This window comes from Cornus florida, unplaced genomic scaffold (genome assembly GCF_030987335.1).
Source record: "Cornus florida cultivar Cherokee Brave unplaced genomic scaffold, ASM3098733v1 CherokeeBrave_3.0.0_Hap2_Chr01, whole genome shotgun sequence".
NCBI lineage: Eukaryota > Viridiplantae > Streptophyta > Magnoliopsida > Cornales > Cornaceae > Cornus > Cornus florida.
In genome coordinates this window covers 120009588-120033732 of record NW_026775571.1, presented here as the reverse complement: position 1 = coordinate 120033732, position 24145 = coordinate 120009588, and the positions used below count along the sequence as shown (strand labels likewise).

The following is a 24145-nucleotide window of genomic DNA, read 5'->3' as shown; positions in this document are numbered from 1 at the left end:
CAGAGATGGACGATTCCCATAAATAAACAAGAGAATTTGTAATTGATGAGGTTCAAGGCATCCAAATTTGTAGTTTGTGAACTTATAATTCAAATTTTCAGAACTTTATGTTGGTTCTACTTTTAATTGTTCACGAGGATAAATTGGATATGCAACTAGCAGTGGCGTAAATTAAAAATTGCATGAAAAATCATTCTGCTTTATATTCCTAATCATTCATGCCGTGAAACATGTATCTGAGTTTATCAATCAATAGGTTCTTCAACAGAAAGGAAATTGATTAATGAATTACTATAAAAAATTGATATACTAATTGGATGCCATCGGTGATCAATCCCTTTAATAAGGATATCTATCCATTCATTAACTTGCAGCGGCACCATTTGCCACTGCCAAGTTGGTAGCAGCCTGCATAGAATTGCATAGACCTTACAGATTTACACGTGAAATTATCACACTTTTTATTACCTTAATGCCAGATCTGGTTCTATAATTAAAAATCGTAAAGGCCATTACGAATAATGACAAGAAGTTATTAACAAAGGGATTTCAACATCACAGTAGTTGGAGAATTGATCAAACATGCCGCTGCACAGTACTATTGATGTCATTTAACACCACCATAACATCAGAGCCACAGCTACAAATTCCAACATAATTGAAAACAATGCAGAACCTGCTTGAGGGCAGGCACTGATCATAGAACCAATCATTCAAAGGCAAGAAGGGAAAATGAGCCATCATCATACAACACAAAGAAAGAAATTTTCGTCGTCATTCCTTGGCAACAGCAACAGCAACAGCAGCTTCTTCCTCGTTAAAGTAATCGTGCCTGGAAATATTGAAAGGGAAATATAAGGACATCGTTTTATAAAACACAATCGCATATCACACATCCACACAAACACATAATCACACATGAGCGCACACATGTGTAAATTGCATGTCCAGCATTAGTTGACAATACAATAACGACTGGAGAGAGGATCATGCAAGTACTTTACTCAGCTATAGACCCCTCAACCGCCATTACAGGGACCATCTTGCAATTGAAGTAATATCGTTTACTGTTGCTATACTGATAAAACCTTTCTTCAGTGTTTTTCCCTTTCCATATAATCAAAACTCACCACTGACTGAAAGGATTAGAATGGAGATAATTTTCTCCTTTCCCTACTAGCATACAGATTCTATAATTATTACCACAATCCAACAACCAATAATGCAACATGAAATCCAAATCAACATACCGAATTTTTCTTGTAAGTTGGTAGATGCCTGTCCCAGCCATTGCAACATTTACGCTAAAAAGGTTCCAGTTCTTCTGCAGTCCAGAATCAAAGATAAATAAAGAACTCAAATCGATTAAAAAAAACTCATCAGAATGAAGCTAAATCAATAAACAGAGGTGACACTTCCCTCTTAGACTCTGTTCAGTTCGCAAACTTAGTGACAGAAGAAAAAGAAAGGAAAGGGAAAAAGAAAAGAAAGGGAAAAAGAAAAGGAAAAGCAGTTTCCTCATATTTTTCGCATAAGTAAAAAAATCTTAGTTATAGGAGGAACAAGGAAAAACATTGGAAAATGATATGAAGATTATAAACTTCCCCTTTACCCCGCTTTACCCTTACTCATATATTATTTCCCATCATGCTTCTATGGTAACCAAACAAGCCGCGTGAAAAGTGTTGCGTAAAGTAAACAAAAAATAATGAGATCAGAAAATAAAGTTCTAAAATATAATTGTAAAAAAATATAAGGGAAGGAAAAGGAATGTAAAATTAAGGGTAAATTACACAGACACCCCCTGAGGTTAGGTCATTTTTCAGGTAGATGAAGATTTTGATTTTAACTTTCACTTACACCCCAATTTACTTTTTGGTCTCAAACATATGCGAGTTTACCTTTTTACCCTCAAATTTTTAATACAAAATATTTTTAATCTTAAATGACATAAACACCCCATCTACAATTTGACTCTGTTCAGTTCGCAAACTTAGTGACAGAAGAAAAAGAAAGGAAAGGGAAAAAGAAAAGAAAGGGAAAAAGAAAAGGAAAAGCAGTTTCCTCATATTTTTCGCATAAGTAAAAAAATCTTAGTTATAGGAGGAACAAGGAAAAACATTGGAAAATGATATGAAGATTATAAACTTCCCCTTTACCCCGCTTTACCCTTACTCATATATTATTTCCCATCATGCTTCTATGGTAACCAAACAAGCCGCGTGAAAAGTGTTGCGTAAAGTAAACAAAAAATAATGAGATCAGAAAATAAAGTTCTAAAATATAATTGTAAAAAAATATAAGGGAAGGAAAAGGAATGTAAAATTAAGGGTAAATTACACAGACACCCCCTGAGGTTAGGTCATTTTTCAGGTAGATGAAGATTTTGATTTTAACTTTCACTTACACCCCAATTTACTTTTTGGTCTCAAACATATGCGAGTTTACCTTTTTACCCTCAAATTTTTAATACAAAATATTTTTAATCTTAAATGACATAAACACCCCATCTACAATTTTGTGTCTGCGGTCTCTCTCACCCACCCCTTCGACCACCACCACAATTCTCACCCTCCATCACCCCCACCCATCACTGCCGCCCCTACCCAACACCTCCATCATCACCACCCATCACCCAACACCTACACTGACCCCACCCAACACCTCTATCACTACCAACCAACACCTCCACCTCCCCCACCCAAAAATTGTATAGATCTGTTCCTGCAAACAAACCCAATTGGCCAGATTTTCCATCCGGCTGCGGTCTCTCACACCCACCATCGCCCCCACCCAACACCTCCATCACCCAACACCTCCACCGTCCCACCCATCACCACCGCCCCCACCCAACACCTCCACCGTCCCACCCATCACCACCGCCCCCACCCAACACCTCCATCATCACCACCCATCACCCAACACCTCCACCGACCCCACCCAACACCTCCATCACTACCAACCAACACCTCCACCGCCCCCACCCAAAAATTGTATAGATCTGTTCCTACAAACAAACCCAATTGGCCAGATTTTCCATCCGGCTGCGGTCTCTCTCACCCACCATCGCCCCCACCCAACACCTCTATCACTACCAACCAACACCTCTACCACCCCCACCCAAAAATTGTATAGATTTGTTCCTGCAAACAAACCCAACTGGCCAAATTTTCCATCCAGCTGCGGTCTCTCTCACTCACCATCGCCCCACCCAACACCTCATTCACCACCACCCATCACCAACACCACCACCGCCCCACCCATCACCACCGCCTCCACCCAACACCTCTATCACTACCAACCAACACCTCCACCGCCCCCACCCAAAAATTGTATAGATCTCCTCCTCCTACTGAGACCTCGCCTCAACAAAGACTGGGTTCATGGGCGATCGGTGTTGTAGTGTGAACTTTGGATCGAGTCGATTCTCCTAATGAAACCTTACCGCCGTCGCCACTGTGAACCACCTTGCTTTTTCCACCGCCGTTCCGAGCTCGCCCGGCCACCGCCACCTCCAATCCACAACCCAAACCCCCATCATCGATCTGGCTGACCCTTATTTGGCTCCCCTGTTTGGTTGTTCTGTATGTGTGTGTGTGTATATCTATATACATATATGTGTGTAATTGTGAGTGTATATATCTATACATATATATAGATATATGTGTATAATTTATATATGTTTGGCTATTTTCTATATCTATATAGATATATATGTGTGTAATTTTGAGGAGTTGGGTTTTGTGTGGTCGAACCGCGAATTCTGTGATTGGGGATGATGATGGTATGAGGAAGAGGAAGGTGTATGTTGGGAGTAGTTTGGTCATAAAAATAGTCAACGGAAGGTCAAATGATAGCATAGTCATTTAACACCTCAAAGGTACTACGGTCCTACCAAAAATTGACATTTGGGGTGTAAGTGAAATGTTAAACCACTAATTCAAATGTAAGTGAAATCTAAAACCAAAACGTTAATCTAGCTGAAAAATGACCTAACCTCAGGAGGTCTGAGTGTAATACACCCTAAAATTAAATATTTCTCCACCTCTTCATATTTTATTTCCCATTTTGTTCTCCATTATAACCATATAAGGTTTAAAATTTTCCTTACGTTACATTATATTTTTCCTCACTCATTATCATCATTCTTGCCTTAACCCCATATGAATGAAATTGGCCACATAAATTCTCTTTTTCCATTCTTTTCTATTACAAGTCATCTCTCCTATAAGAAATTTTTTTTAAAAAAAATAATAATTTCATCCCATGTTAATTTCAGTCGCCTTATCTATCTCCTACCTTCATCTTCTTACCATACATCTATAGGTCTTCTTTGTTTATCTCCATACCAAGTCAAATTTCTCTTATTTTATCATTAATAGACACCACTCCTAAGTCCTAATTTTACACTCAGATTTTGACTTTTTGATTAGTAACCCTATGTTTTCTAGGCACTCCTATCAAGTATCAACCATCTTAACATTCTCATTTTCGTTACATGAATTCATTGCTCTTATTTCTTTTCTAAAACCCGCGTCGCTTCATACGATCTCTCAATGGAAATGACGAATCAACAGATACATCAAAATGATCTTTTTCTCTTTGAACATTCTACACCATATAAAATAACTGGCCTAAGCACTTCTATAAAATTTTCCTTTTAACTTATTTGCTATTCTTTTATTGTATAAAACACAGACTAGTTTATCCCTATTTTGTCTGTCAATCTGGTTATACTAATTATATAAACATATAGCTCACCACCTTTTGTATTATTGACCCTAAATATAAAAAATGGTCAATTTGAATAATCCCTTGGTTTTGAAGTATGATCATTATATTATCAATATCTGACTCCTTACAAAATATCCATTCTATATATTCATGTTAAGTCCTACTAATTTTTAAACCTATTGACTATAATTGCCTTTTTAATTTTCTTGCTAAATTTTCTTTGGAGTGTTCAATAGTACCATGTCATCGACAAATAAAATGTCTCATTGCAAGTCTAATGTGATTTTATCTAAAAAATTTGTAATAAATATGCACTTAGAACTGACCCTTGGTGCAGTTCCACTATAACAGAAAAATCACTAGTCTCCTTACAAACAGTGTGAAATCTAATTTCTTTGTTTACATACATATTTTGAATACTCTTCATCATTTCTCTAGGAATCTGTTTTCCTTGTAAATCCCACCAAATTATATCTCTATATTCTTTTTTCTCACTAATTATGCCAATTAAACAAAACTTGAAAATTTTTATTGGATCATTAGTTACTGTTTCACATGTATGGATTTGATAATCAACTTGACCATCTTGTTTTCCCATTTTCCAAGATTTTAAACCCAAATTTGAAGGCTTATTATCATGTTTCATGGAAGCCTCTACCTTAAAGCTAGACATTTGGCAACTTATACCATTTTATATATTTGATCCTGAAATTCTTCCATGCAGACCAGTTGAGAGCTTCAGATGTCAAAACCATGGCACTTTCTTAGTTTTTATTCCCTCCCTTAGCGGGCAAGGTAAAATCATGATTATATAGGGAAGAGTATTAAATAAAAATTACTTGTAATCTGTAAAAACCTAGCAACTGTAGAACAGATATGAAGATAAAATAAAACAACAATCAGAATAGAGAGTGACACTTTCTCCTAAGAAGCATGGAAATATACACGGACACGCACATATACACGGACACGCACACAGGACACGACACAAACCATCAAGTCTTTGAACGCAAGTTGCGCCCGAAGCCATCTGGCCAAGGGCACGTCTACCTGGGCGTCTCATATCGTGTCACCCCCTGCACACCCCATGGCCACAAGTTACGCATGTGATGGGGGCGGACAATGGCCCCCCATGCACTGCCAGTTCGCGGTCGGCCCAAAAAACAAGTCGCCGGCAACTGGCGTCACAACAATTGGTGGTTGAGAAAGAAAAAAAAACTCTTGAGCGTCAGATACGCCGTCACATCAAATTCTAAAAAGTAAGACACGGACACGGCTAATATAAAAATTTCATTTAAATATCTATTGATTAAGACAATTATAGAACTTTAATACTTTTTTATTTTATATACTAAAGTTAAATAAGATAGAAGGTGAAGGTATTTGAATATCAAAAATAATATATTCTATTATATATGATATTACTATTCTATCCTGTCATTGTAGTTATGTTTTTGTTCATATTACATACTATGAGATGTTTTAAATGTCAATTTTTTAAAGAAAAAGAGGATGGCCGCATTTAGGGCTAGCCTTGAGAGGCCTAATATTTTCTATGGCCCGAGGCAAATGTGAGGCCCAAAATTTTGAGAGGCCCTAATAATACAAATTTTTGGGCCCTAAGCCCAGGGCCGGTCCTGGACACATTGATATATGTTCATAATTTTATTTCTAGGACTACCATTTGTTTGTTTTATATAAGACAAAGTGAGGGATATGTTCCGAGTGTCTAGAATGTGACAACTAAGTGTCCAAGATGTGAGTCAAGTGTCCAATATGTGTCGACCAAGTGTACGAAATATTAAAAAAATATTTTTATATTACAAACACGGTCATAAAGTGTCGAAGACGTGTCAAGGAGTGTCCATGAAGTGACAGTGTCTGAAATGGTGTCCGACAAGGACACAACACCTCATAGAACTGTCCATGCTTCTCAGCTTGTCTCCATGAAGAAGGATATTCTTGCACTCTTAAGGCCAAAATGCTCGGGATTGGAGAGAACTTTTTTCTCTTTTTCTTTACAAAAGAAATAAGCTGCAGAATTAAGAGCGGAAAATGATATATGATAAGTATATAGAATGATCCCTGACTACCAACAGCAACAAGTTCCTCAGCAACATGTTCACGTTGCAGCTGTCTTGATTGATGTAGAACAGAGGGAAATGAATTTAGTTTGGCTATTATTCCCCCTCTTGAAGCTGACACTGTGTTTGAGATTCCTAACCATTGGATACGCAAACCTTCTAAAAAAATGAAGCGAGGACTAAAAAAAATTATTAAATGCGTAGAGCAGAAGAAAGAAATATCATCTGTCAGTTGATGAGAAGTGATATTACTGGGAAGTTTGGATGTGTTATGAAATATCATCTTTCTTAGTTGGCTAGGCAGATTTAATATTGGTGGAGAGTCTTGGGAATCAATATAATTGAGGTAGACAGCAAAAGGGAGCTCAGAACTTGTTATAAAAAGGATCTATCATCTACCACTTGATGAAATGTGAAATTGCTAGGAAGTTTTAATTTATTTCCTATTGATACTTAGATTAGACAAAGTCAAGTACGAGGATTAAAATTTCTGGAGATTCTAGGGATTCAAGTTAGTGAACTAGAAAGCATAAGGTAACCCAGAGCCCTGGTAGCAATGAGTTGTTGAATTCAATAAGAAGTTAAGCACGACTATGTATTCAATCGTTAAAGTAGACATCCCAAGGATATACTAAACATGACAACAACAAAAGAGGTTCTTATCGGTGCAGCTGAAAAATGTCCTAAAGATATGAAGTAAGCAAGATATTTATCAATGGTCTTTGCAAAAACCAATACTTATGATTTAAATTCCCACCAGAACAGCTTTCACTGGTTAATTTGAGTTGATTGACCAAAGGAAAAATTCAACCGAACGGTGCAGTGTGCTTGACAAGGTAGTAGGGAAATCAACAAAATATCCAGCCCATTTAATTACTAAGCCTGTGCTTTCATATATAAATCTTTTGCTCACTATAAAAAATAAAAAGCATATATTGATCACATAAATGAAAAGCATATATTGAAGCATATATTGATCACAAAGATGAAAAGCCAAAGTTATATTTTCTTCATGTGTTTACCCTACTCTCCCTGCTACCTATCATCTATGTTATGTTACATGGATTCTTCGAAAGTAGGTGAAGTACCCATGTTGGACACACGATACTCGGACATGGGTGCGGATATGTGTCTGGTATGTTACATAACTTACATGTACTCTTCAAAATTAAGTGAAGTACTTGTGTTGGACACACAACACTTACACATGGATATGGAATATGTACCAGAAATTTTTGGTTGAACATGCACCTAAAAAACACATCCATTTCAATTTTATTATAGTTTTTCTTCAAAACAAGTGAAATGCCTTTATTAAACACCATGTTACACAAAGAAACTATTTCTTTAAAATTTAAAACATTAAGTCATACGAATATTTAGCGGTGTCAATGTGTCCTATTTGGAAATTTGACACATCCGACGCGTGGATGCATACCCGTATCCAACATACGTAGCCTAGTCCAAGTAACATAGTGTGCCTAACACTTTTGGTTGGACATGCACCTAAAAACACATCCAATAATTTATTTTGAATTATATTATTGCTGCAAAATGAGTGAACTTATATTGACACTATGTTACATAAGGATATTATTTTACTCTAGAAAATAAAATAAAAATATTAAATAATGTGTCATTTTGTTTGGGAATTTGACATATCTGATGCATGGATACATACCCATACCCGACACGCGTACCCGAGTCCTAGTAACATAGCCTATCATGATCTGAGGAACCTATGATTTACTAAAAGGTGAACTTCTATTACAGGATATGAAACACACTAATTTGGAAGAAGGAAAAAAAAAAGTATCTGAATAAAACTGATTTCACAGCTCCAAACAAGTAAGATTTATGTTCAGTTCATGTTCCTGTTCGCTAGCAACTTTGTACATTAGCAAATGATTCAGCAAAAGAATAGAAAATGAGAGAGAGAGAGAGAGAGAGAGAGAGAGAGAGAGGAGGAGGGGGGGGGGGGGATATGATGAGGCAAATAATTAGAGTTTTATATTATGATTTTAGGAGCTTAGAAATGTAGGTTGTACCAAAATAGGAAAGGGACACATATAAAAGGGTAAGCTATTGTACATTAACCTAAACCATAGCACTTGGAGACCAATTATCTCATAGAATTAGATTCTCAATCTTCAATTGCGAAAAAGTAAAGCTAAGCTTCTAATTCATGAACTTATGGTTATAGTGCAGCACATCAACCACATGAAGTGTGCAAACAGTCCAAGGATATGGTATAAAAAGATTGTATAGCTGATAAATCATTCATGTCTAATGTACACCTATATAATCTAAAGATAATACTTCAAACTTGAAAAAACATAAAATAAAAAGATGCCAAAAGGTGGAAATAACGAAAAAAGAAAAAAGAAGCATGTCATAGAAAAAAAACTACAAGCAGCTCAACTATAATGTAGTAGATATTAAATTCAAGTCTAACAAAAAAAAAAGGATCTAAACCCACCAGTTCGAAAAAATTACTCTCTTCAAACGTGGCCATATTTCATTAACAATAAAACTTACCGGAGTGATTACAGTGCTGTAGCGTGACCAGATAACTCCAGTGGCTGTGACCGCTGTATTACAGAAACAAGAAAGATATAAATATTTTTATTACTAAATATAAGATGATAAACGAATTGCATGCCAAAAAAGTAGAAGAAAGATGAACATAAACTCAATTGTAAAACAAATAAAATATTATTTGTATGGGAACATGTACGTTGTGGGTGCATGTGTGTGTGAGCAAGGGAGAGAGTCATACACATAGACATACATGATAAAAGATATATGTGAATGAATAAATGTACAAAATCACCAAATAGAACATACCTATTTGTTGGGGGTATGAAAGTTTCTCTGGTGGTTTAGCGAAGTCAGCAACATTGGCTATGCTGATGCCCCACTTAAAAGTTGGAGCCCAAAAGTGAACTACATAGAACAAGTATTTTGCGCATAAGTTAAACCGAAATAGGTAACATAAATACCAACTGTTTATATTAAAATATAAAACACATTGAACAAAGAAAAGAAAGATAGCACCACATTCTTAAGCTATACATTTCTATATGAATTCTTAATAGAGGATTATGCTCAGTGGTTAGAAAGAGGTTTTTAGAAGTTGAAGAGATCTCAATACCCTAGGTTGAATTCATTATATAGTCTGCCATTGTTGGTAGGGTTGGATGCAGTAATACTAAAATAAATAAACAATTAATTTCAACCTCAACCCAATTCGAGAAATCCTTATCCCAATGCGGTAAACTGAATTTAATATATAATCATTTTAAACCTCAATCCATTTGAGAAAGCCTTATCCCAACTATTTGGAATCTAGTACAGGAACCCTTTTTCATCATTTGCATCTAAAATCCCAATTCACAGATTGCACGCTACCATGTATTTCTTATAACATATACAAAATTAATTCTTTCTGTCTGCACATTTCACTTGTAATGGCCAAAAATCAATAACTTTTTTCCATTAAATATTTTCCATGAGTTCTCATGAATCCAATCATCCATAATTTTTCACTTAACCATTTGTTTATTATTTTACAAAGTTGATTCAAGACAAAAAAAAAAAAAAAAAAAAAAGCTACACTCAAATAAACCTATTCCCTAAATTATATCCCTCATCATCTTCAATCAAAAAATAAATAAATAAATTTGTCTTCGATTTAGTCTATCCCGATCATTAAGAAGACCTTCGAATCTGTAAGTGAGAGGCCACGACCTAAAAGCACAAGATCTAATATCGAAGATGGAAATCATTCAGATGTTATTTATTATAAACGGAAACGTTAAAAGCAGTGAATCAATCTACCAAAATAAATGATTCAGGTGTGAAAGAATTACACTCAGACTTACTTGTTTTAGGTCCTGCTGGGTGGTTCCAGATGGCTTGAAGCTTCGAAGTCGCCATGAAATCTCTCTCCCTCACACACAGCGTGCTAAAATGGGCCGCTTATTTAAAAAATGTTTCACGGTCTTGTGTTTTTTTATTACTAATGATAACAATAATCAATTCTTACGGTGAGTCTCGGACCCGCATATTTTATGGCCCAATTAGGAAATGCCTCGTCCTCAATCGTCGAAATGGGACCACCTTCATTAGTCAACTACTACTAAATCCTCATACTTATAAACGACGTCGTACTCAACCCAGAGTAACAATCGCTAATATCGATCTTCTCTGCCTCGTGAACTCTCTAATCAACTCTATGGATTCACAGAGCCCGAACACTTCTCTGCAACGACTCCAAAATGTTGAGAAGGTACTTAATATCTTCTCTTTTTTTCTTCTTTTTATAATTAAATATTTCAAAAATAATTATTTATTTATGTTTTATATTATTTTGGGGTTGTACCAGAGGATCGTTAGGGTTTTGGAACTGGCCGGAGGAGTAATGGATGAACTGTCAAACCCTAGCGGTCCCAGGAAGGAACTGGTTAACAACCAATGCGGAGAGTTCATGCAGTTGATCAAGGTCGGTTTTTGATCTATTTATCATCCACATATATATACTTCTGTGTGTGCGTATATATATATATATATGTATTTCTGTTTGTTACACAGAAGTACAAATTTTCAAACTGTATGCGTGTTTGTCATGGCGAAGGCAGTCGGTGGAAGTCCACTTGCAACTCTAAATCACCTTTCTGAACATATGCATATACAAATTAAAGCCAGGCCTTTCAAACATGATATAGAAAATATTGGGACTTGAGCCCTAACTACCTCCCCTAAGAGAGTAGCAGCGGATACCACCGCAGAAGAATTGGAAATTTTTAATTGATTCATGAAAAATTATTATGTGAGAGTTATTTGGGAAAATATTGGGGATTTTCCAATTTGCATTGTTTGAGAGAAGAATTTGGTACATGTTGTATAAATTAGAATATAATGTTGTCGTTTCAGATAGTATTTGGAGTTGGAAGGAATTTCTGAAGAAAGAAGATTAAGGAATTATTTGTTACTCACCATGACAGGGAATAGTTCAGAAACTATTGAACTACACAAGTTAATTTTGGGAGTAGTTGATTAAAGTAAAACTGGAACAAATTGGAAAATTGGGGAATAATTCCTGGTGTGATAGTGTTTGGGTGAGTGAATGCTGAATTAGTGCATGTTTAGATAGCACTACAATTCTAGTTTATAATTTGGACTTTGGAGTTTGGGTTAGAATCTCCTGGTTAAATTGGAGAACTAATAGCAACGGATTTTATATTCTATTTGTAATATAGGACATTCAAGTGACGCTGCGGGAAGAAATCAAAAGTGCATGTGAGTACCGTCCTTTTGAGAAGTGTGACTACATTTCAAGAATATCTAATGAGATCTGTTGCAAGAAACTGGAATACGTCATCGGGCAGTTGGATGGAATGAAACAAACAATTGATGAATATCATGATGCAGTTTGAAGGCTTTCCTGGCTGGTCAGAGTTGTTAAATTAATTTCTCCATTGGATCCTCTGTTCACGAGATTGACAGTACAATAGTTTTCATAATCATTTGTTGTGTCAATTCTGCAGGGTTAGAAGAGCGGGAAACAAATTGAATTCTCTAAGAATATGTAGATGTTACCTTCAATTTTATCTTATTTTGCCAAAGACATATATGTATCATATAATGTTTGTAGACTATTCTGCTTTATAGGATGAAACTGGTATATGCTTAAGAGTTATATCTTTTCAACTTCAAACACTGAAATGACTGATTGAGTCTGTTTTTGCTCATTATTAGAGATTTATATCATCTATCATCTTCTGATTTAACCTAGTTCCATATTGTATACTATCCTCTGAAATATGATTGCCCATATTTTATTTTATTTTATTTTTTTCATTTGATGCAATCTTATCCTGGAATTAATTGTTGAGGTTCTTTTCTCTTTCTAGTACAATTTTCTCAAGATCTACTGAGAATCTGAGATGCATATTCTTTAATGTGCTTGCCAAGCACGTGTAGACCTCTAGGGCACATGCTAGAGAGACTGGACATGGAATATATTTATCAGCAGATCTCTATTCTTTATAGTTGTTTTGTTAACACTGAGGTGGTTCCATGACACTGGCAAATTTCTGAGCTCCTCCATAAGAAAATATGTAAATATGATAACACCTCAATTAATCTGAACTCTTTCTGCCGATTTCGAGTGACGGGTATATCCATTATAACTGCTGACTTATGTAAAGTAACCGTTGAGGATCTACATTGAGAATGGTTGCTGGTTTATCTGGGCTGCTTGTCTGTCTGACCGTCTTCTTTTGTTGCTGGAAAGACAAAAAAAAAAAGAGTTAGGAATTTGAATTCTAACAGGCAAATATTCCCTTATGATGTGTGTAAAGATCAGTGAGGAGCCACTGCTTTTTAATTGTTAGCTGATGTGAAGTCCTGTCAGTTTGACAGCAGTCAATGCAAAATTGTCAGTTTGACAGCAGTCAATGCAAAATAATATCAAAAGTTAAGAATGTGTCTCCCAGCATCTATTGTAGATGTGACCAATTTTAGCCTTATATCATCTCATAGTAATGAAAGTTTGGTATCTATACAATCTATTGTAGATGCGACCAATTTTAGTCTTATATCTAATATCAATGAAAGTTTGGTATCCATGCTGAATTGCCATATGCTGGGGTCATAAGACTTTTGTGTCTTATATTTTTATTCATACAAGCCCTATGGGACAAGTCTTAAGTTATTAGATGAGAGTAGCACTTAATCGATATATACCCATTTATTTTTACTTCTCCATTTGAATTTGAGTTGGGGCAAGTCTAACTCGTAACAATATATTTCTCGATTAGAGTCAATGGCAAGTTTCTCATTCATACACGAAGTCATATTTCTCAGGATAGGCCAAATAACATTTTCTTCCTATAACGTAGGAAGAATTTGCACGCAGCCACGCAGTCCTCCATTACCTGATCATGACCGGTCATTTGGCCATGTCTGGATTCCTTACGGGCGGTTCTCTCATGGTGGATGAGGAGCGCTAGAGAGAGGAGGTCACTAGACCTAGGTTTATCTAGGCGCAAAGTCATAAAAGTCATCAGATACTTGTTTATCTAGGTTACAATAGTTGAGGGTATTTTGGAGCACAAATAACGGCTCCCTTTCTTTATTTGCAACTGAATCTAGAACCGTAGGGTATTTATGTTTAAATTCATAAATTCATTTTGTGTTGTACAAAAAAACGAACCCCATTAGGGGGATTGGGAGCAATCCCAAAAGCAGACCCTAATATTAATGCCTGGGGATATTGTAGGTGACTAAGATAGCCACCAGTTGGTCGTGTTTTTAGCCCAATCACGCGTGAGTTGTGTGACAAGTGAATCAAAATTATGTCATTCATTTGCATCACAGATATCAACTTTCCAACTAAAAGCCCACCATCATCACCATCATATTAGGAAAGCAAAATATATAGAAATTAAATTTCTTAGTAGTCATATAATAAGTCAAAAAAACATTAAAGCAAACATAAAAACACAAACTTGCGACTTATTCTTCTCCCTAAAACTAGTCTTTCCTTTAGTGGAAAGACTGGGTAACTTTAGCACCACAAACAGTCATGAGTAAAGTCCTAAGCGTCCATGCGGATGATGCAGCGCAGACTCTCCCCTTTCAGCATGTATTCGAATGCTTTGTTGATCTCTGAAAATGGGACCTCGTGAGTGATAAATTTCTCCACTTCCAGCTCCTGCAACATTAGGACAACGTACGTATGTCAGACCAAAATACAGTTATATGAAGAGCCCATCAACACGTTTTTGCTAACAACAATTCACAAGTAGCTTACCTTGTTCATGTATTTTTCAACAACAGCTGGGAGGTCAGAACGTGGCTTGTAGTTTCCGAAGAAAGTTCCCTTAATAGTCCTCTCATTCAGCAGATTCACGGGATGAGTTTTGAATTCATCATCTTTGTTGGGCACCCCAACCAATACAGCAACACCCCAACCCTGACAATTAAGCAACATTAATTCAGGTGTCAGATTATGGATGGATCAATGTGTGTTACAGATTATAAATTTAATCAGCATTTTGGAAGTGTTTTAGTTACATCATGAACACATTCAAATGCAGAGGTCATGGCATGGACGTTTCCAGTACATTCTATGCTCCGGTCCACTCCACCATTAGTCATCTCAGCAATCATCTGCTGAACAGGCTTGTCGTGATCCTTTGGGTTCACGAAGTCCGTAACACCAAATTTCTTGGCTGTTGCAAAAAATTAACACAAGAATCATCAAATAATAAATCGAAAACAACTTCATATAAGTTTTTACATAAATCTTTTTAACTCACCATATTCGAATCTGCTAGCATTCAAATCAACACCAATGATCCTTGAAGCCCCAGAAACTCGAGCACCTTCAGCAGCCTGGGAATTTTTACAAAGAATGGGAAGAAGGAATTGTAACAATTTCATAATCATGACAATGAAGCAATCAAATTAAAAACAACAAATTTTACTCACTGCAAGGCCTACTGCTCCCAATCCGAAAACAGCAACAGTTGAACCCTTTGCTGGTTTGGCAACATTCACAGTCGCACCAAATCCTTCAAGCACAAAACAGAACCAACCAATGAAAATTAGAGTTCAGTTATCAAATTATGATCATATCATTACAAAGGAATGGGATTTTCTTTTCCAAACCTGTGGATATTCCACAACTGAGAACGCAAACTTTGTCAAGTGGTGCTTCAGGGTTGATCTTGGCAACACAGCCCTCATGGACAACAGTGTACTCGCTAAATGTGGAGGTACCGAGAAAGTGATATATAGGCTGTCCGTCAATGGAGAACCTAGTTTTGCCATCACTGAGCATGACACCCCTTTCAGTATTAATCCTGAGGAGGTCACACATGTTGCTCACGTCGGATTTGCAGTGAGCACACTCCTTGCACTCACCAGTGAACACAGGGAGGACATGGTCCCCGGGCTGGAGTTCTGTCACGCCCTCACCTACACTCTCTACAATCCTGGTCACCACAAAAAATAAATAAATAAATAAATAAAATCCAATCCAACAAATGAATAAATATGAAATATGTGTTCGCATATACACTCTTTTCAAAAAGAAAATATATATATATATATATTAAAATAGAAGTACACATACCCTCCTGCTTCGTGACCTAATATGCGAGGAAACAAGGGTGTTTGTCCCTGCAATATAAACAACACATTTCAATTCAACTACAGATTTTGTCATGACTAGTGCAAATTAGATACTGAAAATCAGATTCGTGTATAAATTTCCATTAGTAATAGAAAAAAGAAAATACCTTGGCTTCCCAGAAGTAGACATCAGTGTGACAGAGGGAGGTGAAGAGGATCCTCAAACGAACTTCCATTTTCTGGGGAGGTGCAACCTCCACTTCTTCGATCACCAGTGGCTTCCCTGCTTCCCATGCCACCGCAGCTACAAAACATACACGCATTTAATCACACAAAAACTAATAAATCAACCCATATATATCAAATTTTCATCAACCTATATAAACTTTTTAAAAAATAGATAAACAAACAGAAGATGTCTGATATCCCAATTTGAAATTTATGGATCTCTCTATATTATATAGACAAAATACAAGATGATTTGCCCCCTCCTTAGCCCATACTTCTAGCAGCAGCTGGGCACATTATGACCTCGGTTCACTTTCAGAAGTTAGGGCACATCGTGAAGACTATGACACTCAAAGAACGTACAAACATGCAGGTGAGACTATTTGCCATGTAACCTTAGGGGATGAATTACCTTTACGTGGGTAGGTGCGCAGACTATGTAATGAAAGAAAAGGAGTCAAAATTAAAGGGGAAAAATCATTAAAACAATCAAAAAATAAATAAATCCTGTTTTAGTTCTGATCAAAAATCAAAATATTCAAATCCACTTTAGAGTTTAGAGTGTCACGGAAAAAACAAAAATAAAAAACAATTTTGATTAAGCAATTAAGCAATCAAAAAAACCCCAAATACACACACACACACACATATATCCCAATAAATCTGTTTCTGTGTTCCATTAAAAAAACAATCATCCAATAATCTAAACTCTAAATAAATCAAACCCAAAAACATAAAAGGTGACTATACTAATTACTCAAGTTTTCACTAAACAAACAAAAGAGTTGAAATGAAACATAAAACAAACTATAACACAAAAAAAGTGAATAAAACTCAGATCAGAAACAAATGACAAACAAACAAACCAAACAAAAAAGGAGAAAAGAAGGATCAGATTGATGAATGTTAATAATAGCAGCAAATTACCTTTGCAACGAATGACTTGACCTGCTGTGCTAGACATTCTCTTCTATGTGTGTATGTGACAAGGAATGAATGAAGAATTGATTGATATATTTTTGTGAAGAAAAAGGTGCTATTTATAATGTGAGACAGAACGACGCATTGTCAAATTACCATATATTAGCGCGTATACTAAAAAAAGAAAATCTTTCACTTTAATATAAATATATAGACCGAAAAAGAAAGAAAAAATATAAATATATAGAAGGTTCTATTTTTTATTTTTATTTTTATTTTTTGAGTAAGTACTGTAATAAATATGGACGGTTTTCAACTTGGTCCACAAGTAAAAATGTTTGTCCTTTGATTTACACGTTTTTAAGGATTTGAACTTGATCCACAAGTAAACTCTTTAATGTCTCGGTCTTGATTTCGAAGAAAATATAGTGATTTTAAAATATTACTATTATTTTTTAAGGCTTAAGAATCCGTTTAGGGTTGCTCTTGGAATTTAAAAAAAAAAATGATTTTATAAGTTGAGTAGTTGGTTTAAAAAAAAAAAAAATTTGAGTCATTAAAAAATTACAGTAATTAAAAATCATATTTGATTTTTAGTCACACATTATAATAAGTTATTTTCACAATTAAATTATTTTTTAATTTATTTAATAACAATATTTGTTTAAACACTTTTATTGTTGATTTTATAATAATATTTTTTAATAGGATGTTACCGTATTTGATAATAACAACTTTATTAGGAAGGGTTGTAATTGTCATTATAAAAATAAAGAAAAAATTAATTTTTAGCTACCAAAGTGGAACAAAATTACCTTTTTAGTGACTTCAAAGTCAATAGTCACCAAATCTATTACGTACTTAAATGCTATTAAGTGGCCATTTAATAATTAATTACAAAAATATCCTTCTTATAATAAACTATTTTATAATTGAACAAATTTACCCTCTAGTTCTTTTTTCTCATTGGTTTCTTTTTTTGTCAATTCGAATACTCCATTGATTAGGGCTTTAGGGTTCCCAACTAGACTCTTTGGAGGGTTGTGTTCATGAGCCAATCAGATTAGATTAACAACTGACCTTATAACTATATGTGTGGATCCCTCTTCCATTAATTAAAGTTTCATATACACACAATTATATATATATATATAGTGATCATATATAACATTCCCATTTCTTAAAGCAGGTAATTCTATTCATCACGTGTAGGGCCGTTTGATTTTTTGTTGTTTGATGATCAGTGGTTTCATTCCACACAGAGAGGGCGAGGAGTAAGGGTGGGAGTTGCATTAGCAGGGAAGATAGGGTCTTTGATTTTTGTTGATTTGTTCCCGGGCTGGTTGAGAGAGACGCTGTATTTTTTAAGGAGAGAAAGGGGAAGGAAAGGAGGGAATTGGGGGGGGGGGGGGGGGGGGAGGATTTTAGGGTCACGTTGTCCTCATAAATTATTTCATTAGAATAATTAAATTTTATGACAAAAATATTCTTGAAAGGTCACTTTTTAATATTTAAGTTTTAATTTTAGTGACTATTTATTTTATTTTTTTATTTTAAAATTACTTTATAATAATTATATTTTGGTGAATATTCAATTTTTTTTTTTTTTGGACTTTAAAATCACTTTATAGTAATTATATTTAGGTTTGATCAATAAAATATAATTTTTTTCAAAAATGAAAAAGACCCAAACGGACTCTTAGTTTGGTAAGGTGAAAATAACAAAAAGGAATTTAAATTTTTTTTAGAACTTTTAACAGTTTGGATTCAACGGTAGGAAAAGAAATTTTATTTGACCAAAAAAACACACGATGATTTTTTTACCTTTTTTTTACTCTCTATTGTCAATTTTCATCTTAAACAAAGAGACTTTTGTAAAAATAAAAAATAAATAAATAATATGTCGAGTGGTTCGAATGGCCTCATGGGCCCAACTGGGTTTAGGATGGACTAGGCCCATTTGGGTAGGACCAATACAAGTAGACACCATCCAAAAGGTACACATATTTGGAATTTTACGATACCACTGGGGTACATTCGGTCTTTTCAATCTATGCCCCCAATTGGCCGAGAATTGGGAAGCACGGGGGCACCAATCGCCATGGACGGTGAGTCATGAATTCCATATGGTTGGCGAAGCCAATTGCAGTCCTTACAGTCACCTTAGTTACAACCTTTCTGTTCTTACTGTTCTCACAGCCATACCCATCATCGTCTCGAAAGTCAGAGGAAATGGCACGAAGCTTTGTCCTATGGCTTCATGGGTTGGGTGACTCCGGCCCTGCCAACGAACCCATCAAGACCCTCTTCACTTCTCCTCAGTTTAGAAACACAGTCTGGTCTTTCCCTTCTGCCCCTCTAAGCCCTGTCACCTGCAATTGTAAGTTCTGCACATATATGTATGTATCTATGTCTTCTATTTATAGGTATTGTTTTTGTTTGCGTCTGATTCTGTTATCTCTCTGTTTTGATGATTGGAGTGAAACTGCATGTGGTTTTTTTTGTTCAAGGTATATAAATTAGGGATTTTGTGTTTTCCTAATATGCGGTTGATGAGTATGATCGAAGTGCACATTTTCAATGCCATTGCCATGATTGAATTGGAAAATGTTCATTGGTGGCATTATACTGTTTATTATTATTATTATTATTATGAAGAGTGTGATCTGCGTCTGAGTCTTGGAAGTAGAGTTGATTATGGGAAGTGATCAAATGCATTGATGGGAGAAAATTGAATTCCATGTTTCTTCTGGTAGGGCCTGTTCGAAGCATTGTAGAATGTTGATTTGTATGATTGGGCCTTTGATTACGGGTTAATTTCTTGTAGAGAAAATATGACTATAAAAGAAAGAAATTGATGATTGAAATAGAGAGGATGAACTTGGTACGGTCGTGAGAATGAGGGGCGTAGAGAATTTGGAAAAGAAAAGAGAAAAATTGAAGATGACAGGGTTGGAACCCTCAAGTTTAGCATTTTTTAAAACAAATTCTAAAAATGGAAAATTCACAATACTACAATAATATACATATAAAATTAAATGTAATGTTGATGCATCCTTTTATAGGGTGACAGGAGAAGGGAGTGGTGGGGTGGTATTTTGGGACAACAAAGGTCACGTGGTGCTTGCTGCGGTGACTTACTACAGCAAGGTTGGGACTGCAACTGTAGTAGAATCCATAGTGTTATGAGATGCAATGAAGGCTGCACTTGAGAATGGTTTTGATCAGGTAGTGTTTGAAGATGATGCTCAATCAGTCTTGGGCGCTGCTTAGAAAGGAGACTTGGGTCCGGTTGAGGTGCACGCTATCTTACAAGATATCAGAGTTTGGAGCTGCATGTTTTATCACTGTAATTTTTCCTTTGTTTCTCATGTTGCTAATAGGGTGGCACATGAGTTGGGCGGTGCTTGGTAGACAACTTAGGGAGGATTTCGATGTGCTTATGGCCTACCAGGTCACATTGCTAGGGCAGTTGAGTTGAACTGTCTTTGATTTCATTTAATAAAATATCTTGTTTGCCAGGAAAAAAGAATGCATATAAAATTAAAATAAAGAAAGTTCAGTGGGGGCAACTACCCCAAGTGGGCTATATGTGGCTCGGCCACTGAGAGTTCTTGTTGAGGCTGTCACTATTCAAAATTTGGCACTTCTGGAAGATGTACAGTTCTGGTTGAGGCAAAGAGGTGACTTTGCTGTTACTTTTCCAGGAAGAATGGTGATAGAGCAACCCATGAGCTCACTAGGTTGCTCTTAGATTGAAGCAAGATGTTCTCTTTTCTAATTGCTTTCCTCCTGTCATAGTGAGTCAGTAAAGATTGTATTGACAGTATTGTTGACTTGTTTTAGGTTATGAAATGTGTTCTTTTCAAGTTGCATCTTCGAGAATATCATTGTCCCAATGGCATATCTTGGGGTAAACTATAATAGGTCAAAATGCGTACGCATCCTGATGACTGTATTTTGATTCCCCTCATGGTGTGATGCTGTGCTTTATTCTGATTTCCTTCTCTTTGTAGATGGTGCTGTGATGCCTTCATGGTTCGACATACATGAGATACCTGTGACAACTGTAAGTTTTGCTTCTCCTCTTCCTTTTACCAGCTTAATATCTCCGTACTGGTTTCCTTCTCTTCTGAATCTGTTTTTAGGCATCTACCATCAAGTCTTCAACTGGATTGGCCTTTAATTTTGTCTCATTAAGGTATCAAATAGAAGAATTATAATAAACTTCAAATAACAGTTTGAAAACAAAATGATTTTGTTTTGGAATTTCTTTCTCGGTACTTGTATGAAGTGGACTGTCTGTTTCACAAGTTTTATTTAAATTTTGTTCACGTCGAAAGCAATTGATTTTCCACAATATCACCTGGTTCTTTTTGAATGATAAGTGGTTCTGTAGGGTTGGCCAGTGGCACTTCAAAAAATTTTGCATTGGTCTATAGACGTTTCAATAAGCTTATTCAATAAATTCTTGTATTGTTCTTCGTCTTTTGGCCTCTTGTTAAAAATGATTTTGTGGAAAATCACTTAATAAAGGATAGTTGAATTTCTTAGAAGAAATCACCAATGAGTTCAAATCACGCTTTCCTTTTATGTCATTGCAAAGTTTCCTGTTTAATGTAGACACAACACTATGAGACTCAGTAGGGTATTTCTTGCAATTGGTGTTATGGTGGACTTAGATCAAGGGAAACTTGTGGATTTAGGGTTTTAATAAGAAGAAGAAAAAATGTTGTGGGATTTTTACATGAAAAAGGTTGGAATTGGCTTCATTTTTGTTACTTCACAAATCCCAATTCTCTGTGTTTGAATATCTGAAATTCTCTAAAGGTGTGACAAATAGTGTTATCATGCCCACAGTGCAAAATGTATCTCATTTAAGTTGTTAGTCCTCTGACACCAAGGTCCACTGTTTGATGATCTTAGACACTTTTTTTGTGGTGGTGATACCGTGGCATTTATCATTTGATGATTTACAACATGTGGATACATTAATTTTACTAACACTAATTTTTGTGTCATCTAACTTTATATATGTTACTAAATTCATGAGAACCAAGCCTTTATATCTCCAGTTTCCTGTTAGATGTCTTGATCCCAAGTTTATGGATTTTCTAGGACTATTGGTCTTGTTAATGCTCAACATGTCTCAATACTTTTTCATTATTGAAATTATTCTGCGAGTATGCCATGTGGTTATAAAAAATCGGAACGTGGATTGGCTCTGATATTGTACCAGATGGTGAAGTTGATCCTGATGCATTTTAAACTTAAATTCTCTGTCAATATTTATCAGGATTCTCCAAAAGATGAGAGCAGTCTGCTTAAAGCAGTTCAAAACGTGCATACAATGATAGACAAGGAGCTAGCTGCTGGCACAAATCCTAACAACGTATTTGTATGTGGATTTAGTCAAGGAGGTCTCTCTCTCTCTCTCTCTCTCTCTCTCTCTCTCTCTGTGTCTATATATATATATATATATATATTCTCTCTCTCTCTCTTTCTCTCCCTTCATTTTCCCCTCCTGGTAATGTATAAATTTATTGGCTTTTGTAGGTGCCTTGACCTTAGCAAGTGTTTTGTTGTACCCTAGAACTCTAGGAGGAGGTGCAGTCTTCAGCGGATGGGTTCCTTTTAATGATTCCATATTAGAACGAATTTCACCAGATGCAAAGAGGGTATTTCTCGTCCAATATAGTGTTTACTCTTTGTTTTCTGTTTTTTCGTGTCTTTTTTTCTTTACTTAAGCTGTGAAAACTGAAGTATCCATTATTAAGATGGGTAGATGGATTTTCAACCAATAGCATGCTTGTATGGTGACATACAAACTAAGTACTTAGATATGAACAACTTTATCAGTACCAATAATAAAGAAAAAAAGTTTATTTGCCCTGTTCCGGGAGTAAGGTGGGCCTTGGATGGGCATTGATGGGTATTTAAGACCATTTCCTATTGAAAAACTTCGCGAAGAACTCCAATATCATTATACAAAACTATTCTTTGGACATAATTCAATGTCTCATGTTGGCAAGATTCCCCAAATAAGACTATAAGACTTAAGAGGTTCTGCATCTCATTTTCAGTTGCGACTTGGTGAATTTTCTTTATATTCAATGCCTTGTAGTCAAAGGAAGTGATTTCTTTTAGAATTGGCCATTTATCATGTATTTAAATGTTTATTGCTCTCATCATGATCCTGTTTCCTCGTTGTATGTATCCTGCAATTTCTAATGTTGTTTCGCTGCGGTACACACATATGCTTGATCTTTTGTAATTCATCTGGGCATTGAGTCCTTTAACATGCACATGCACAAGCGTGCATGCACTCATTCGCGATTATTGCAACAGCCAGGTCACTCTCAATATTAAAACTGAACAACTGCAACGTTAACTTGTAAAAGCATGGCATTTTTTTTTTTTTTTGTTCTTAGAAGGTTGAACTGTGTTTTTGCATCTCAAATGTTTTGAGCTTTGAACATTTTGTGCAGACACCTATCTTGTGGTCTCATGGTATGGATGACAAAACAGTATTGTTTGAAGCTGGACAAGCAGGTCCACCTTTCCTTGAACAAGCTGGCATGAGCTGTGAGTTCAAGGTATATATGTTACCCTTTGTCAAACCTCATGATTCGTATACTGCCACTGCAAATTTTGATTGATGATGATTTTTAGGCTTATCCTGGTCTTGGCCATTCAATAAACAACGAGGAGCTGCGTAACCTGGAATCATGGATCAAGACGCGACTGGGGAGTTCTTCCTGAAGGGAGTGCAATGCAACTGCCATGTGGTTATTGTCATAGTTCCTGTGTTTCGATTACTGTTTAGTCGTTATGCATGAAAAAAAAATTATGTTGGTGTTCCTTTGTCATTAAATATATTATATGCTGCATTTTTATGGTCCGCATATTTTGATTTTGTTTACTTTTGTCTACTTTCTTTTGCATTTCTCTTGGACGTTGTTTGGTTAGAGGATTTATGGAGGGAAAGGAAAAGCATAGTAAAAACAATTCCCCTTGTATGTTCCCTCGTATTT

At 35.7% G+C, this 24145-nt stretch overlaps 4 protein-coding genes across 6 annotated transcripts; 2 read left to right on the top strand and 2 right to left on the bottom strand.

Annotated features, from left to right (window-relative positions):
• Window positions 1-436: 436 nt before the first annotated feature.
• Window positions 437-10860, bottom strand: LOC132267484 (mitochondrial pyruvate carrier 4). The gene is made up of 5 exons (XM_059768647.1): window positions 10703-10860; window positions 9666-9764; window positions 9357-9409; window positions 1251-1324; window positions 437-832 (listed from the first exon to the last, which is right to left on the bottom strand). Exons 1-5 carry the CDS (start codon window positions 10755-10757, stop codon window positions 775-777), a joined length of 339 nt encoding a protein of 112 aa, XP_059624630.1. The 5' UTR covers window positions 10758-10860; the 3' UTR covers window positions 437-774.
• A 107-nt stretch (window positions 10861-10967) lies between these two features.
• On the top strand, window positions 10968-12610 carry LOC132267461 (mediator of RNA polymerase II transcription subunit 11). Of its 3 annotated transcripts, none has more exons than XM_059768637.1 (3): window positions 10968-11109; window positions 11206-11322; window positions 12080-12610. In XM_059768637.1, the coding sequence occupies exons 1-3, from the start codon at window positions 11056-11058 to the stop codon at window positions 12254-12256; spliced, it is 348 nt and encodes a 115-aa protein (XP_059624620.1). In that variant the 5' UTR covers window positions 10968-11055; the 3' UTR covers window positions 12257-12610. The 3 variants fall into 3 exon arrangements, with proteins under 3 accessions (XP_059624620.1, XP_059624613.1, XP_059624605.1); XM_059768630.1 differs by having other exon boundaries at window positions 10997-11322; window positions 12080-12271; window positions 12368-12610; XM_059768622.1 differs by having other exon boundaries at window positions 10997-11322.
• Window positions 12611-14244: 1634 nt separating this feature from the next.
• On the bottom strand, window positions 14245-17300 carry LOC132267451 (alcohol dehydrogenase 1-like). Its single transcript, XM_059768614.1, has 9 exons — window positions 17118-17300; window positions 16130-16266; window positions 15964-16010; window positions 15498-15823; window positions 15318-15400; window positions 15146-15221; window positions 14901-15058; window positions 14638-14799; window positions 14245-14538 (listed from the first exon to the last, which is right to left on the bottom strand). The coding sequence occupies exons 1-9, from the start codon at window positions 17152-17154 to the stop codon at window positions 14422-14424; spliced, it is 1143 nt and encodes a 380-aa protein (XP_059624597.1). The 5' UTR covers window positions 17155-17300; the 3' UTR covers window positions 14245-14421.
• Window positions 17301-19140: 1840 nt separating this feature from the next.
• LOC132267433 (probable carboxylesterase SOBER1-like) lies at window positions 19141-24043 on the top strand. The gene is made up of 6 exons (XM_059768595.1): window positions 19141-19491; window positions 21128-21180; window positions 22408-22531; window positions 22668-22789; window positions 23600-23707; window positions 23784-24043. The coding sequence occupies exons 1-6, from the start codon at window positions 19227-19229 to the stop codon at window positions 23871-23873; spliced, it is 762 nt and encodes a 253-aa protein (XP_059624578.1). The 5' UTR covers window positions 19141-19226; the 3' UTR covers window positions 23874-24043.
• Window positions 24044-24145: the final 102 nt, after the last annotated feature.